This window comes from Thalassophryne amazonica, chromosome 21 (assembly GCF_902500255.1).
Source record: "Thalassophryne amazonica chromosome 21, fThaAma1.1, whole genome shotgun sequence".
Taxonomy (NCBI): Eukaryota; Metazoa; Chordata; class Actinopteri; order Batrachoidiformes; family Batrachoididae; genus Thalassophryne; species Thalassophryne amazonica.
Window position 1 is genome coordinate 36,595,173 of NC_047123.1, and position 19,264 is coordinate 36,614,436.

General features: G+C 41.5%; 1 protein-coding gene across 4 annotated transcripts in view; it reads left to right on the top strand.

The window, feature by feature from the left end:
• Positions 1-19,264, top strand: part of nhsl1b (NHS-like 1b) — a 111,638-nt gene continuing 92,374 nt past the window's right edge. For all 4 annotated transcript variants that reach the window (XM_034162337.1, XM_034162338.1, XM_034162340.1 and 1 more), the window contains exon 1: positions 1-445. In XM_034162337.1, coding sequence (XP_034018228.1) covers positions 124-445 — 322 coding nt within the window. In that variant the 5' untranslated portion in view covers positions 1-123. The remainder of the gene's footprint in view (positions 446-19,264) is intronic.

Genomic DNA, 19,264 nt, shown 5'->3' on the forward strand with positions numbered 1-19,264 from the left:
GTGTGTCCGGCGGACAAAGTGATTAGAATATGGCGGGGCAGGAGGACCGTCCACCGGCTCCGCTCCGACTCGGTTTAAGGGTTTAAAGGTGAAGTTTGTCGCCCGCTGGAGGTTTCACTCATCATGCCGTTTCACCAGCGGGGAATCGAGCCGCGGCTCGTCGCTCGTTTGTCGGCGGCAGACGGCAGCTGGACGCCCGCGGAAGAAGCCCGGAGATCCAGAGTGCGGAAAACGGTTTTGTACTCGTCCCTGGAGCAGGTGAGCAGCCACACGCTCATCAACGTCATTCACCAACTTTCCGACCTTTCTCGACACGCCAGCGACATCTTCATGACTCTTGAGACGGAGGCAGAGTCGGTGTCGAGGAGATCCTGCAGGATCCAGGGTCGCCTGCAGCTCCTGCAGGAGCACATCCAGAGGTTCGACCCCAAGAGAGTCAAAATACGTAAGTTTGACTGCTTATTACCGTCTCCACCCAGCCCTCAGGTGACACATCAAAGGCTTTTAGGAGTAATTGGTTAGAGCTTTGTGAGGTCACAAGGCGAGAATGATGAAGACTGAGATCAAAGGAGAACACATCTAACAAGAGAACTTGAATTAATGAAAGGTTTTTTTTTTTTTTTGAAGCACCACCAAAGTTTGCTTGGACCTTTCTTGGTCCATTGCAACAGGAATGTTCACAAACCACTTAGTCTTTATTTGTGTCTGTTAAAAGGGTGAGAAGATTCAAGAATGTTAAAGCTTTGAGAAAAATGTTTAAACACCTGTACTGTCACAGTATCTCCACATACAAAATGTTACTTTTTGGTGTTTGTTTAAATGTTTGTTTGTTTTTTTATACACACAGACCTTGTTTTTATTCCACACAGTATCAGAAGGCAGACTAAGTCTGGGGGTCTACTGGGGTGGGGAAGGAGGAGGAGCTAAGCCAGGGGTCTCCAAGCCTGATCCTGGAGAGCACTGATATTTGCACACTACTTCCAGAATCGCACACATCTGCAGTTTGTGTAAAGGTTTGGAATTCTGATTATACGAATTAACAGACGGAAGTGGAAATGTTTTGATATTGTGCTTGTGCAGAATATGAATAAAACTGCAACACCTTAAGCATTGGTAGATCTTAGTTACAGTGGTTATCTTGTGTTGTCTGTTTTTTTTTTTTTTTATTACTTGTTGTCAAATGGAGATGCTGCTGGGCCGTCTGAGTAAAGTGTGTGGAGGTGTGACTCCTGTGTTTGTCCTGCTTCAGACTTACGGTAATTGGGCTGTTGAGTCCTGTCAGGAGTGATGGATTTGTCCTCAGTGCTCGGAGCATCTGGGTTTCAAAAGGCTTTGGGTTTGGAGGACGCCGGTCTCTTTCTGTTGGCTTTATGGTTGTAAACACACGTTTGTGCCAGTGATGAATGGAAAATCACTTCCCTTTGCCCTGGCTGTGTTTTGTTGAGTTTATAAGTTTACCTTGTTCCTTTTTGCACTCAAGCCTTAAATATTAACTCAGAGTGGCGGCTGTGTCGGGTCCATACAGACCGGTGTGGGAGTTCTCAGAATTCTACATCAACTACCGGGCTTTTTAAAATTGATTTTAAATAAAATGTGTCTGAGAAATAGATTGCAAAGTAGGATTTAGAGAACAAGCCCAAGTTACAGTGAACTTTAACCACCGGATTTTAATTTGTGACTCATTGCCTTTTGTTTCCTCTCTGGTGTCCTTGCCTCTATCTGTTCATCCTGTCTCAAGTTTGACTGTGACTCACGCGGCGGTCCAACTAGATCTCAGCTCGGCTAAAAGTAGGACTGCAGACCTGAAGCAGTTTGAAATGTCCTCTTCAGGCGGGTTTTCATGAGTGTGTCACCACCTTGACAGACATGCACGCCTCTCAGGGGTTTCATTAAGAAAGGAAATTGAATATGGAATGAAAAAGTCACAGTTGCAGACTTTTTCTGAGTGTCTGCAACAGTTTAAAAAATGTACAAGTTATGTATGTCTGAAGATAGATTCTTGTGCCGTATCAAAACCTATATGTATATGTGTGAGTGTATGTATTTTATTATTTCTTATTTATTTATTTAAAATGGACAGTACATATTAATGAACATATACAATGTGTAAATATGTCAGATTTTAGCCGTAGGCTAATTTCCATTTGTAGTCCCTGACAGGTTGATGTAAAAATTAACAAACAATTAACAATAAAAGCACACAAACGTGTGTGTGGATGAAGGTGCATGGCTAATCAATAATATTTCAGTTCCAAAAATCAATATTTCCTTATTTCCAATATTACCCACTAAAAGTACATATTTTTGTAAGCCTGAAATCTTAAAAAAAAAGTACAAATAAAATGTTTTGCCTATCTCTCAAGCCTATTTAGCTTTAGGAGGTAATACAGGAAATCAAATACTTTTTTTGGGGGGGGGGGCAGCCCTTGATCCTTTGACCCGTCAGTTAATATTCTCCAATGACAAGATTCAGTATTTGGGATTTCCTGTAGCGAGCGTTATTTGTTTGTGAATTGTAAATATAAAAATAACCCTAAAAATTGTAGAAGTTCTACTGGCAACAAAATTAGCCGTTTCTGTCCCTTTTGATGAGCAGTTAAGGCCTGTTTGCGCTGCAGCCAACCTCATATAAAGAGGCGTAACGAGAGATGTTAATGGGTTCGCTGTTTACTTCATTGCTTGTTTGGTGAAGAAAGATCAAGTTTCTCTTTTTGGAACAGGTGAACCGCAGTTCACTTGTTGTTAAAGGTGCGTTTATACATAACCAAGACGCGTTACAAATGTCATTTTTCTGTCAGTCGTGACACATTCCTGACATTCTTAATGTGACAACGCATCTGAATAGGTTTCTTAATAGTGCGTGTTGGTGCGTGATATTCTTGATATTCGTGGAGCATGTTTTTGCCTGTCAAATAATCTTCCACGGATGTCACACACCACCCTCATTTCATCTCACGTCGTGGAGGTCGCAACTGAGCGTGTTGATCCGTCTTGATGAGTATTGATCCTTAATAGAACTTGACAACGTTCGTAGTGGTTCTTGTGATGGTTCTTGGAGCCAAAACTGTCACGCCTTATTACGAAGTGACACGGAAACTGTCAAGTTTTGACACGACTTGTAACGCGGCGTCACATTTCACTGCGCGCCACAACAAATAAGTTTTCTGTCACGTGCGCACAATTAAACTCGGCTCCAAATGTCGTTCCACAGTTCCTGCTGAAGCTCCTCAGGACGCTCCTGCAGGTGTTCCACCTGCTGTTGCACCGATGAGCGGGAGAACTCACGTGCAGCCAGACATCTCTGCACCTCCTCCAGTCCGGGGGAGGAAGAAGCGTGTGCACAATTAAACCCTGCTGCACCGCATTCAGTTTAATTGCTGACACCAAGTCAGCTAAAAGTCTCATTTTAGTGCTCTTCAGCGCGCTCCTGCAGGTGTTCCACCTGCTGCATGTGCCTGATGTTTGGGAAAATGCGCAAGACGAGACCTGCATGAAGCCACACATCTGGCTCTGTCCTCCTCCTCTTCTCTGCGCCACTCCATGGTACAGAGCCCAACTATGCATGCAGTCACAAAGTTCTTCTGAAAAACTGGAGCAATCTGAATTCGGTTGGATGAATATGGGTGTGTGTGTGTGTGGAGACAATTCACCTCGTTCACAATGTGACAGAACTTAACGATGCGCTGTTATGCGCAATAGCGTGCAACAATGCGGAACACTATTCTTGACTGTGCATAATGGTTCCTGATAATTCTCCAGCAACATGTGCCATTAATCGTAACGTGTGGTAACAGGTTGCAGCAGTTCCTGAGGACACCTGATGCCAAGTAATTTTTACAACCTGCAGCTTATGAAACCCAATAAATAGTAAAATATTCTTCTTAATTCAAAACAGATCTCTTTGAGTTTATTAAAATCTTGAGTAAAAAGCTGCTTCACACCCATAATTAAAGTTTCAGAACATTTAAACACATCATGGCCGTGTGCGAAACATCATGAAATGATTTATTTCTATTTCACAGCTTCACAGTTTTATTTTAGCTGAAGACATTCACGCTGTAGCTCGGTGTCTCTGTCTCATCACGTGTTACGAATCAACAAGTGGATATGATAGCTGTGAGCAAAAAATGTGACAAGCTCAAAGAAAGTCCTTGAGGCGAGACTAAAAGCATCATGTAGTACTTTCAAGTTTTCAAGACAATTAGCTGTTCCAGGCTGATGACGATAAGCCTGATTTGCCTGTTACCGCAGTATCGTCAAAATCCATTCGGTAGAACGAGCAACTCATACGGGTGACGTTTGTATACCGTTTCTTCAAGTAACAATGAAATGTCAAGATGAAAGCACAAACAACTTAATAACCAGAGTTTAACTCAGTCATAACTCATTAAGCTGGATAATAACTATTATAGCAGCTACCAGACATTAGCCTCATCGCCCGTAGGAACAAACCTTACTCTTTGTACAGTCTGTAATTGTTGAGGCTTTGACACAGTTCTGGGTGGGGTGGGGAGTTCCTTTTAAACGCCCCTTCTATTTCAGTCAGCGAATCATCCATGAGAGCAGCTGTAGACAAGGTGTGAGAGAACTCACTGGAATGCCTTTTGTTGCGTTGCCGTGTGCGGTTGCCAGCTCCCGCGTAGCCCCAAGGCCAGCTCTAGGTCCCCAGAAGTACGACATTGAGATTTATTGCGACACAGATTCCAGAAATCACTCCGTATGCACAAAAACACCTGGCATAAAAAAACTAAAAAAAACAAATTCAAGGCATCATCTTCTTCATGTAATGGATGAATCAATTTGAAGACATTGTAATTTAGAGAAACTAACTCTGGATTTCTGACGGGATGGTCATATGTAATCCACGAGTGTGTTTTTAAGCAGCACCCTGTTCCCGAAAAGTGCTCAACCTGGTCCTCTTCAAACAGTTACAAACACAGGATGATGACATAGAGAACATCTTCCACATATCTTCCCCTACGTGCACGACATCTTCTCCGATGCGCTAATGTTAAGAGACTAAACAGGAAGCAGTTAAGCCAGAAGCATCTTGTGACTAACAGCAGCTTGTCACTTGTCATTTTGAGTATTTTGTTGCCTAATAGTTTGTGCAGTCAGTAGAAGATGGTGTTGTTCTGGTATTTGCTCCAGTTAGTCACACTAAGGAGGGAGTGTGTGGAAAGACCTCTGGATCTGTTGCCTTTTCACCAGTTTTGACAACAAATAAGTGCACAGATCTTTACCATGACCTGTCGTCCACAACCATCAGTCACATGACAGCTGTCTCATGCTTGTTTGTCTCATCACTTGGTTGATATGGGTTAGAAGCATAAATCCTCTTGAAAAACTGGCTCGGTGATAGCAGTGACTACTTGTCTCAAGGATCAGAATGATTTCACTTTATGGTTGTGTGTAAACTCCTCAGCTGTCTTCAGCTCCTGTGGGTTTGGCGTCAACATTTATAATCTAAACTCAGAGACTGATCATGTTCCTGGTGAGGGGCCAGAGAATACTGTGCTTTCAAAAACAAACAAACTACACTTCAACCACAGAATTGACATTCAAGTTAGGTTTCCTCGACATGTCTGTGTGTTGGCCGAGATGTGATATGTTTAGGAAGAAGTACCCGGCACTAGGGTAGAGGTTAGAGGTCATTCTTTCCAGCTTCACCTGACACTGGATACACTCAGAGTCACAAGTTTAAACAAAGGCTAGTTCAGCTGTCTTGGGTTTCTGCTGTTCTGGACATCTAACAGATTGGTGCGGTTCCACCGTGATGCAGTCATGACAAGGCGCCAACCCAGATTATGACAGGAAAACTCAGTTCCAACACAAGCCGGTGAAAATAAAAGAAGAATTAGGCGTGTACAATCAGTGTAATGTGACAGAAAATGCCCAATAAGCTTTTCTATAGGAGATAAAAATATAATTTCTTTTCTTGTAATAAATGACTGAACCTGACAGCTTGAGAACGGGTCAGGCAACAGCTGGGAAGGACTTGTAGTGTTGATTAATCTGTCAGTTGTTTGTATTATTAAGTGATAAGTCTGAAAAGGAGGACGGCTGATAAGGTTTTACGTCTTGCCGCAGCTGAAACGAAGGTGACATCACAGGAATCTGTGCACTGATTATGTTTGATTTCATACAAACTGATTGCATTGCGTACATTCAGTAGGGCTGTTTGCAGAATGCTGCAGCTGTGCTGCTCTTAATAGTGCAACAACGCATGTATGAGGGGCGACTGAGAAGTTTACTTTTCTGACCCAGAAAAAGTAGCACGATTCTCCGTCTTTTTTGCATTCTGAGAAGCTAAAATTTCTCGAATGTGTGACGTTTTGTCTGACTGGTTGCAATGTTGAGAAATGTTGGTAGGCTTCAGCTCCCCCGCAATCTTTAATTGGCATAAGTGAAAATGAATGAATGAATGAAACAACATAACCTGATGCCAAAAAATAAATGCCACAATTTCACCCAGCGAACCTTCGTCCCAAATGTAAAATCCTGTCACTGGGATCATGGCAGTACTCTGGTTCACTCATCTTGAAGCTCCTTTAGATTACGTATATGATCTTGTATAAGAGGATGATCTTCACAAAGGTAATTCAGTTACACAAGACCCCCTGATAGGTGCTGACTTTGCCTTCAACTATCTATTAAACGTTCCCTCGTCTGTCAGAAATGGATCTGGACTGAATAGGGAGATTTCTATTTTAGTGTCAAAAGTAGGTCGAACTGTAGTTGAAGGTTAATTGGCGTTGGGAGAGACGTCTTGTGCCTACAGATACAGGCTATACCCCAGTGTGAGGCTCTGATGGTAGACAGAGACGACATTCTGGAGTTGACCTGCTGATGTCCATCTTTTTTGTCTCTCGCTCTTTAGCCCATGCCCATTTTGTGCATTCTTCCTCTGTCCCTCTGGTATTTATAGACGTAAGGTCTTTGCCTGCTGTCTGTCATCTGGAGCGTGCTGTCAGTCTTAGTGGGTGTTGCTTTGTTCAAGTGCCTCTCGAGGACCTGTGGGACCAGCTGGCTCTCGTCTCTTGTGGATCACTTAAACGTTCATGACTCAGGCTGTACTGACCATCAGACGTATGGCATAAACTGTGCAGCACTGTAATTATTAAAGTGATTATGACTGAAAGTTATTGATTGGTTTGATTGTCAGAATATTGAAGCATATGATTAAATTATTCTAAAGCAGAGTAGAACATGCTGGAGTTACGGTGACTGATGCACCGGCTATATTTACTATAGTTGTTTTTCAAAATCTCTTCTTCACTCATTCACTGTCTTGTATATAAGACTTATACACTAATTAATAGGGGAGGTGATGGGGTTGTGGTTAAGCATTGGGCTTGAGACCAGAGGTTCCTCGGTTCAAATCCCAGTCTGACCGGAAAATCACTAAAGGCCTTGAGCAAAGTCCTTAATCCCCTATTGCTCCCGGTGTGTAGTGGGCACCTTGTATGGCAGCACCCTCACATCGGGCTGAATGTGAGGCATCATTGTAAAGCACTTTGAGCGTCTGATGCAGATGGAAAAGCGCTATATAAATGCAGTCCATTTACTGTCTTGTATGTAAGAGTTATACACTAATTAATGACTTGATAAGCAGTAAATTAAGATTTTGGGGAATTTTGGTTTACTCTAATTACACATCTCTAATTTATATGCATTTTATGCTTTGCATTGGATAAATTCTCATAAAAATAATGTTGTGGACGCTATGCTATTGTTGCAATGATTTGTGTGTGTGTGTGTGTGTGTTGTATCGGGGCACTGTATATGCCTCAATACATCAATACTTTCATACGGTATCTTAAATTCACCCATTTTGTTGGTGACATGCAACTTTCTTTCAGTCTGAGCGAACAGTGCTAACAGCTAGCAGCACGCACAGCCGGTGTTCTGAAGAATTGTGCGTCTCGAAAGTTCCGCGTCCCGACAATACTGCGCGGTTGCGCGTGGAGGGCAGGAATGACATTCGACAGTAATCACATCTCGTCAGAACACTGGTCAGGGCGCGGAGTAACATATCTTTTGCCACCGTTGTTGCAAAAATTACACGTATATAAGATATTATACGGTCTGCACTCTCACATGATTAACCAATCAGATTTGTGGAAAAAAATGTAATCGGATTAGGATTTAAGATATAGGCTGTTGCACAGTGGCTAAGTGATTAGCACTGCTACCTCACAACGAGAAGGTCCTGGGTTTGCTTCCCAGTTCCCACCTGGTCCTTTCTGTGTGGAGTTTGCATGTTGTCCACGTATTATTAGATGGTGTTGTGTGGAGCCTCAAAATTGTAGAAGGTGCAGTTTGTGGCAACTAAAGGATGTATTTTGGACATTGTACATTTTGTCTGTGATGGAACACAAAAGAAAAAGGATACAAATGTGCGTATAAAGTTTTAACTGCATATACGGTACTTTTCTCAAATTTACTGTACAGCTGCTTGCTAAAAATACTCCAATTCTTCATCTAGTAGTGAGAAAGCTGAAAATTATTTTTGGAAATTTTGACAAAATGTACCTGTCAGAACATCAGTAGATTATACAGAAGGTTTTTATTATTATTATTTTTGACAAAATACGAGGTCTATTAGAAAAGTATCCAACCTTATTTAAAAAAACAAACATATGGATTTGAATCATGTGTGCTTGCGTGAGCCAACCTTGAACCTTCATGCGCATGCGTGATTTTTTTTCACGCCTGTCGGTTGCGTCATTCGCCTGTGAGCAGGCTTTGAGTGAGGAGTGGTCCACCCCCTCGGCGGATTTTCATTGTCAGGAAAATGGCTGAGAGACTGCTGTTTTGCTTGATCAAATTTTTTTTAGAAACTGTGAGGCACATCCATGTGGACACCATTCGAGAAATTCAGGTGGTTTTTGGTGAAAATTTTATGGGCTTCAAAGACATTAAGGGATGTTACTGTCGCTTTAAGGACGGCCCACAGCAGCTGTGGGGTGCGCCACGCTCCAGCTGCCTCAACAGACTGAACGACCATTTCATTTCTAAACGGATCGCTCTGTGGATCCGTGACCATCGTGTGCACTTTCTCTGGTTATCACAAGAGCTGGACATCAACCATTTTCCTGCAGATTTCACTTTTAACAAGAGATTTTGTTGTGGAATGCTGAGCGGACGCTTTGCGCCTCATGATGGATTCGCTGCTGGACCGACACAAAACCACCTCCGTTTTGGTCTCACAGGACGCGGTGCCGCGACGCGCAAAGTAACGCCGTGATGAAGCATCACAAAACATGTTCTGGCATGTCCAGGCACATCCACAATTTCTTGGATAATCACTCGACTGAAAAACCAGCTGTCAGAACGCCATCTCTGCATTTAATCATTAGTGATTGATCTCTGCTCCCCTCCACAGCATGTCTTTTTCCTGGTTCTCTCCCTCAGCCCCAACCAGTCCCAACAGAAGACTGCCCCTCCCTGAGCCTGGTTCTGCTGGAGGTTTCTTCCTTTTAAAAGGGAGTTTTTCCTTCCCACTGTCGCCAAGTGCTTGCTCACAGGGGGTCGTTTTGACCGTTGGGGTTTTTACGTAATTATTGTATGGCCTTGCCGCTATATAAATAAAATTGATTGATTGATTTCCCTGACAGTGAAAATCCGCCGAGGGGGTGGACCACTCCTCACTCAAAGCCTGCTCACAGGTGAATGACGCAACCGACAGGCATGAAAAAAAATCACGCATGCGCATGAAGATTCAAGGTTGGCTCACGCAAGCACACGTGATTCAAATCCATATGTTTTTTTTTTTTAATAAGGTCGGATACTTTTCTAATAGACCTCGTAATAGCGACCCTAAATGTAATCTAACTTTTATACATTGATTTATCAGATAACTACAGATTATTCAAATAAATGTAAGAAAACTAGTGAAATAGAACACACAAATCAAAAGAATTGATCCTTGTATCTGTAACATCATAACTATAAACTGCTTATTTCAGATACGCGGATCAGATTTTATCATCATTTGTATTTATGGTTTTTAAACATTTTCTTATCCTGTTTGTAGGACACACACACACACACACCGTTGATGCCACCTCACTCCGTCTATTCACTGTTATTCGCTCAGGCTGACTGTCGTCTCCTCCATTCATTGATAGAGAACTCATTACGCTGCCAGAATCCACAAGTTGGTTCCCACACGACTGGTTCCAGCAAGAATCTGGCCCGGTTCTAGAGGTCGACTCAGTCTCACGGGAGACCGTGCAACAGTTCAGGAGGGACAGAGAGAGAAAATAGAGGAAAAGGCCCCTAAGATTCCCAGAGATTCTGTAGATGAACAGTATGTATGTATGCATATGTGTCCTCATCCTCTGTGCTGCACAAGTGTCCAAGATATAGACACAGCCCAGTTATAGTGAAAAAGGAAGAAAGGAGTAACACCTCTTCCCCCTCCTGAGTTTTATGGCTTTAACATCCCTATGTACTGCAACAAACACACGTCCATCCATATGGTCACAGGGACGTTGTTTTGCTTGTGTTGTGAGAAGCTTGGACCCGTCATGAGTGACAAACTGTTGTATCTTGGGACAAATCTGCAAACACATTTGGTCAGGAAACATTTGGGTAATTCTGCAGTAACAGAATCACAGTCAGAGCAAATGTTTCATGCTGAGTTAAAATATGAACAGATTTTGCTGTTGTAATTCCGTTACTGTAGAATTTGTAATTTAGCATTTTTCCAACAGATCTCACTCATTTGGAAAGAGAGCGGGTTCCATTTGTTCTACTACATATTTATTCCCACTCTGTACATGTTGTAGAATGATGCAGTTGAAGAGCTTATAAAATCTGACAAATGAAGCGGAGGACAGGATCCAAATTTTTCATCGGTATTTTGTCAGTGTGACAGCGGACATTGAGGGTGTGTGTGTATGTGTGTGTGTATTTTGTCTGACAGCTGAACTCTGCTGAGAACAGATGAGTCTGTGCAGGAGTGTCATTAAAAACATTTCATATTCAGCATTTTAAGATGTAGAAATGTCTTTTTGTATGCTGTTATGCAATGTTTGACAAAACTGATTTTTTTGTGACTCTCCCTTTTTTGCTTCTTCTTTTTTTTGCCTTCTCTGGCAACCATCCCTCTCCTCTCCTCTCGTCTTCTGTTTCTTTCCTCTATACTCCGGCTGCATGATGTTGGATTAAAAGCTGACATTGCCTGCATATACATTGACATGTAAACGAAAATAAAATAAATGGGAATTTACAGCATGTAGCTTTGAAAAGAACGACTCATTTGACAGTGATGAAAGTAATTTTGCGGTGGAGTGCATCTGGACAGACAATGGATTTGTCTACAAAGCTTTTTCTAATCGAGAAATTGTTTCCAGTTCAGGAACGAAATGCTGTAAAATGACCTCCAGCAAACATCTAGTTTGTTATATTGTTTGCTTTGTGAAAATGAAAATGGAAAAACCACCTTTATTGACAGAAGACATCACTGTCTCTGTTGACCTAATAGGACTTTACAAAGCCTTGTACAATACTGCGTTTTAGCACTGATGTGTCTGACAAACCTACAGTACATAGTAATGCAGAGCAGCAGGTGGAAGCTCATCTTACATGAACATAAAGCCCATTGTTACCCTGCATCTGCACTTTACTGCACTCAGGCCCGGAGACGTACTTTAACAAAGACACACACATATATCGATCCACATATGTGCACTCTGACCTCAACAAAGATTAACAGGGACTTATAAAAAAAAAAAACCACATCAATCACATATGCTACTTAACTAACATGGAAATCCACACAAACCCGCTGAGCGGTTCATCCTGCTGCCGTCCTCCTGCTTCACTTTAGCTGTAAAACTATGAAAACTCATAAACCGTCTAGGTTTATTTCACGTGTTGCATCTCTTGCGGACGTCCGTTAAATGAGTCATTATGAAATAGAAAATGCACGGTCTGTTATAGTACATCTGCCTAGAGCAGCTGGTGAGGGAAGCCACCAATGCATCATTTACAACTCTGGAATTGCATCAAGCGACCAAGCTATTTTAGTGACTAATATGACCAAGTGGGGTTATTTATGACCCCATTGACTTTATATTGGAATACGTCTATATAAATTCTTGTTTTAGGGTTCTTCATACTTATTTCACTCTCTAATATATTTGACCATCATCCTTTTCATTCTCACTCTGGGCATCAAGAATCAGTCTCAATGCTTGTGCAGCTGTAAATCTTGCTGTTATAGGTCTGTTGGCTTCCCTGCAAAACAGTAAAATATAATGATTAGAGTTGACAAATTACAAAACCGTCTGAAGCTATAATGTTGAAAATCTCATAGATCTTCCCGGGATGTCATAAGTGACCCCACACAAGTTTGGATTATAGTTGCCACACGGATTGGCCGATCCTTAAAAAATTCTTTGAGCAAATGCAGGACAAATAGATGGACAAATTCATGGAAGGAAACTTTTTTCCGATTAAAATTATAAAAATGGTGCACAAAAATATATGCGTGGAGTAATAAATGAGCCCACTTGGTTGCTTGAGGGTTAAGAGCTCCATCCCTCAAGTGTCCAGAATATGAGCTCAAATTGGATAAGTACAGTTGAAAATAAATGGTGGTGAGGTCAGGAGAGCTGGGGTAGAAGGTTTTTATCTGGATCAACAGACGGCCTCAGAAACAGCTGTCTCTTGGATGTCTTCAAGCGCATTTTTAGTCTTGTAAACATTGGACAACTTGATGCACCTCAGCTGAATAAACAACGTGAGCAATTTAAGAGTGGGATTAACGTCGTGTCATAGGCGAGCAGACTTAATGTTTGGCTCCGTCAACAAGGCCGTGTTCCTCGTGTAGTGGAGTTTTATTTTGTCAGGTGCCGTTTCTGTTGGTAATCTGCTTAAAAAAACAAAAAAACAAAAAAAAAAAACAGCCTCGAAGAGAGACGAGCGCCCGCTGGTGCAGATTTCTAGAGATGACAACCTGAAAACATAAGTGACCCTGACCTTTTCTCTCCTCTCTGTGCCATTGGAGTTCTACATTCTTTTAAAATTCATGTGTGGCTTCAAATAAATTTCTAAATGGTACTTTAAACAGAAAAAAGACGATAATTCATTGGGATGTAGGAAGCAAGCATCCCCCAGCTCAATGATGAAGAAGAAGTCCCAGAATTGAGTCAGTAGGTCGTGAGTATTTTATATATTAACCAATTAGTATCGTTCGCAGAGAGTATTGGTGTAGTACAGGGTATTACACGAGTGTTGGGGGAGTTCTGACGCTTCTCAGTGCCTCAGGGAGCCTTGAAAGCGAGAGTGGTCATTAAGACGGGGGTGGAATTAGACTAAATGTTGGTTAAATTATATACTTGTGGTTTGTAGGATTACCATGTGTACTGTACTACAATGACCTGCATTAGAATAGTTGGTGGGCTGCTGGCGGTGCCGTAGAAAAGAAAATAATCCAAATGGATAATAATGACACAGTTTCAAGAGTCTGTCAGAGACTTGTTGCTTTTCTCTCTTTAGTTACTGATCTGTGTGTGCTGAAGAATACTGACATAATCTGTTTTCTAGTCCTAACACCGTCTAAACATTAGGGTCCATGTGGTGACCTGATTAATTAAACACCACGTGTACAGTTGTTGCATATAACTATGGCTCTGATTGGTTCAGTCTCATTGGATCACGAAAAGTAGTCAGCTTGGTTCTGTTGCGAAATAAATCTAAATTCCCCACTAAAGTACTTGTGTTATCAGCTCGAGACATTTGACTTGTAGGCCATTGAATTTCGCCATTCCAGAAATGTGTGTGTGTGTGTGTGTGTGTGTGAGGGGAAACAAGGGTCTGTCACTGTGAAATATGACATACTCCATACAAGAATCCTTGCTGAAGACTGAAACGTTGTATTTAGTGGTATTTGCTGTCTGCTTTCGCCATGTTTGCCATCACAGCGACTCCATTGTGTGGGTGTTTTTGTGTATGTGTAGACACTTTTGTTGTTACTCTTTGGGCCTCAAACCATCATTATCTTATGTGTTTTTATACAAAAGCTTCTAATTAAGTGCATACCAATCTATCATCTTTGTTCCTGGTACTTTCCGGTACTGATACTACTAATACTAGTGGGTATTATTGTTTTAGCACAACATATTATGGTATAATAAACATAAATCAGTTTCAGTACAAAATGTCTCTGTTAACATACATGTTTGTGTATGTTGCTCAGAACTAAAGGATTAAAATGTTTATATAGCAGGGGACAGACGAGCACCAAATCATGTGTCAGCAGACAGTCTGTCAGTCTAATACGTCCGGACTTGTTGGCATTTTCTTTCCAGCTCTTCTGATGTGTGACATCACTGTGGACAAACTCAGTTTCTCAGGCGCCATTTTTGTTTTGTTATTGTTCCAGCGTCACATAAGGCCTCAGTGGTTAGACGGCCCAGATGGTTGATAATTATTGCAACTTAAAGTTGCTTTGTGTAATTTTTTTTTTTTTAAGGGTTTGCACAAAGAAAAGGATTGGATGGTACACATGATGTCACTTACACACGAGGATGTAGTTGCATAAATAATTGCATATGTGTTTATAGTTTTGCTACTGATTTGTACTCTCTCTCTCTGTGTGTGTGTGTGTGTGTGTGTGTGTGTGTGTGTGTGTGTGTGTGTGTGTGTGTGTGTGTGTGTGTGTGTGTGTGTGTGTATACAAGCGACTAGTATAGCAGAGCAGGTGGTATTGTTTTGTGAGTGTGTGCACAGATCAATAGTTTTATCCTGTTGTCAGCACTATGCAGGCTTCCAGAGGAATAAAAAAAAAATGTTTGGCAATCATTATGAGTCAGCACACACAAACGCAGTATTGTTAAGGTAACGGGAACATTTTATGGTTCTGATGAGGTTTGTCAAACATAAGAGCTGCCTAAAGGGAAAGATGTTCGAGGGCTGGTTGCAGCATGTGCACAGACTCAGTAATGATGTGGATAAAGACAGAACCACTGGATTATAACTGTTTTTATACACATGTGGGTTGTTGAGGTGAGCTGTTTGACACAATGAGAACGAAACTGGGGGTGCTAACAGTTCCATCGCCATGTTAGTAGTTTTTTGTTTTTGTTTTGTTTTTAATAAAAATGTTCAGAGATAATGACAGACAGGGTCACGAATATTTGGATATTGAAAAGTTAGATTAAAATAAAAAGAAATTTTTCATATTTTAGAAGCTGAGATTACGTTATTGGTTTTTGAAATACGCCCAAAACATCTTAGCTGGTGTTCTCCCACAATGCAGCTTGTACCCCTTATGAGAGTCTCCCTGAGTCAACGTTCATTTGACCCAAAGGACCCAATGAAGAGGCGTGTTGGTAAACGCATCCAGTGTCTCAGTGTCACAATCACACAGTTAAACAGGAAGCACCGGTTACCCTAAATACTGAACTTAATACAGTACTATCACAGTACTATGATATACTGTGAACAGGCTCTGCTCCACTCAGTTTGTTTGCGTCATCTTTTGACTAGTGTAAATCTTCCCTTCAACATTTACATTCCCATTTAGTCGCTGTAATCCTACACATCGTGTACATTCACATGTTCTTCTAAACATCTGCTTGCGTGAATGAGCTAAAGTGAAAATGAGCATATTTATGGAGGCTGCACAGCGAGCTGGGATTTTCGGAATTTGCGAAGGGGATTATGAGGAATGTGATTGAGACGGCCGGAGTCTGCACACTCATTCCTGTTTGTGCCGAGTAACGGTGGTTGCAGGACAAACCTGTCACCAAACCCACATTGCACCATAGGATACAACCTGCAAGTGTCTTGCATGTCCCAGTTTGATGGGTGTTGAGACAGACACAGTACTTAATGGACAGCAGTCATTGTACCTCCATTTTAAGTGCTGATTTCCATTTCCAGTTTCATTTGACATTTAAAAACAACAGCTGTCGTGGTGTTCAGCTCATCAATGGAAGTTTGGTTGTCTGCACAGCAAATGTTCCTGATTAGGACAAATAAAAATATATCTTTAAATATAAAGAAACACTAAACAGTTTATATATAAAAAAAAAGGAAAAAAAAAAAAAAACGGGGAAAAATGATGGAAAAAAACGCCCGAAAAAATAAGTTATTTCAAGTTAAGCTTTTGTGGTGTCTGAAAAAAGCTGTAGCTTTATTTGGTAAAAATAAAAAAGACTGAACCATTTACAAATTAAAGTGTTCACTCAGATCAACTGTGCTAAAAGGCTAAGCTAATGTTAGCCAATCATTAAACCTTCAGAGCAGTTCAGCAAATGTCACATTTTATTTTTACATTATTCTCACCTCGATAAAGCTGCAGAACTAAACTCCATTGGGCAAACTGGGACTTCGCATATATCCAAAAAGTGGGAGATTTCGGACTGAGTGGGTTTGCTCCATCACCCCGGCTGCCTGCCTTGCTCTGCCCAGGAATGATGCCTGAAGGCCGACTTCTCTGTGCAGCTTGGCCCGCTGTTGCGGTTTGATCGATATCCCACCAAGTCATCAGTCCTCCCTGGGTCGGCGTCACTCCAAAAAGTAGCTGAAAAAAAGCTTCTCCCAGCAGGGTGATGGGAGAATCGTTCTACTGCTGTTTTTTAAAGCTTTTTTTGTGGTTCAGGCGACGCAAATTCAAGAAGGCAATCGCTGAACTTTTTTCAGGTTGTGGAAACAGCCAGAGTGTGACGTAGCCGCAATCTCTGCCCCCTTGCTGCTTCCAAAGTGACGCTGACGTCATGCGTCTTGGGACACGTTGGCGGATTGGCCTGATGAAAGGCCCTTAAATCGTTTCACTCGATTATACAAGTTTGGAAATCGTTTGATACAAATATCGATGTCGCGATCAAAATTCGGTTAATTGCACAGCCCTATGTCAGATACAAGCAACATCATGGAAACTAACCCATTTTACCCTGTTTAAAGTCCAACTCTGTGTTCTTACTACTGAGAACTTGATGGGCTTTGGAAGCTTGTTTTAGGACATTCAGACAACCATCAGCTGGGTCAGTACAATGGTTTGAGATAAAGTCTTTATTGGGCAACTCATTTCATCAGGATTGAGACCCAGGACTCAGTTAGTGTGTATATTTTTAGTCTTGTTGGATCGAGATCAGGTTACATCGTGTTGTTTGTCTGTACTCTCTCTCTCTCTTGCACATCTTCTTGCTCAAAGTGTTGGTTCTAAAAACTCTATTGTCCATTTTGGCTCAGTTGCGATTGTCTCAATTTCCTTATCAAATAACCAAACACACTACAGGTTCAGGGATATTTTCGATCCATGTCCATGAACACCTCCACCTTGGATTCAGAACACCCTCTGGTGTTGATTCTGAAAATCTTGTTCGTCCAAACTGTGAGATGTGAAGCGATACTATGGTGTTTATCATGTAACTGGATTCATCTGGGTTGGGTTCTGAGGCAGTTTCACCTGAGTTTGTTTCACCCAGTAATTGTTTGTGAGGGATCTGGTTACTACCTCACAGCAAAAGATGTATTGTCTGTGGTGAATGTGGGTTTCACTATATAATTTTAGTTTGGATTTCGATGCCTCCCTTCTTGATTCTGGTTATGGTTCCAAATTGTGAGGTGTTATGCATTGGCCTGAGTGTGACAGGTGATTTTATATTGGGCGCTGGAGTCTATCCCAGCAGTCATAGGGGAGGCGGGGTTCACCCTGGACAGGGCGCCAGTCTGTCGCAGGGACACATACAGACAAACAAACAATCACACCCGCATGCACACTTACGGACAGTTTAAAGTTTCCAACCCACCTAACACGTATTGTGATATTTGAGAAACTGAAGTAAGCCTTTGTTTTGGACAGTTTTCTGATATTTTATAGACTAAATGTCTGAGCATTTGCTAATTAAAAAAACAACAAATCAAACTTAATAACTGCAGCCCTAATTTAATTTAAAATGCGAATTTATTTCAAATTTAAAATAGGCGGCAAATTTTCACATTTTAGAAGCTGCATGACTCAAAATTGGTCCATGTTCTTGGAAGAAATTACTTCAACAATTAATAAAATATTTTTAATTGTCAATTGATTGAACATCACACACACACACACACACACACCTACACCTCTCTTTTGTTTGATCTGTTAATCTCAATGAGGCTCACAGCAGCAAACTGGAGGCCAGTGGTCCTGGATGAGGGACGATAAAGCAGGTTAATAAGCCCGGGAACAGTTGTTGGTCTTGAGGACCTGGTGGACCTCTGGGGCTCTGAGGCCTTGGAGATTTGTAGATGAGAATGAGGGTCTTTGTTGTGGAAAGACAGAGGCAGAGATGAATCGTATGGATGGAAATGTTAGATCCCCTAAGACTGCGAGGAAAAGAAAAGTCCATCAATCTTTCTCTTTTATCAGTCTGTTATGAATGAGTGTTTTTTTTTTTGTGCTTTATTCTGTGATCTTCTATTGTGGTCTTATGTGACAGCTTCTGTCTTAGTCTCTCTTTCATCGTTTTTGCTGCACACAAAGTGATTAAAATCAAAGAAGACACTTATTGGATAGATCAACACATTTTCATCTTTTGTCATTGTGCGCATTTTTTTTTTAAATCGGACACACACACACACAGACACACACACACACACACACACAAAGACAGTTTGTGCATGAGCACACGTCATCTCTTCAATATCTTTTCAATAATATTGCAAATTCTGAAGCCTTCCTTATACAAGTAGGTCCTCCAGGCTAAATAGATGTAGCTTCACTTCTTTGCATCTTGAGAAAAATCTGTTGTCCCCACTGGAGCAGATCAGAAGTTGTTTCATCTGTTGGTTCCATGTACAGGGGCTCGAAGAGACACGCGACTCCTGTCCAGTGGTGGTTTGTCAGTATTTTCAGACAATGTAAACGGTACAAAATACAGCTGCTGTTGTGCGTCTCCTGTTGACACACATCTGCAGAGTTTCAAAATGTGTGAAAATATGTTACTCCAAGGGCAGGACTGGGAATGTGAGAAGTAAAGATAACTGTGTCCTGGTCCAATGTGGACATCTTCTTGTCCATGTTTTTCAGCACAGCACTGGATGTTTTGCTGTGAGTTTCATCGCTGATTATGAGTGTGAGAGGGATGGAGAGAAGTAATGGAAGGAAGAAGAAAAATTAAAAAGTCAGGATGGTGGAAAACCTCTAATCGAGCCACTTGTTCAGAAGGACAAGCTGACTGGTTAAATCCTACACACAGACCCTCTTGTCTCCACACCATATGGGAGCCCATCCCAGTAGGTCTTTCATGTGGTTGTGGTC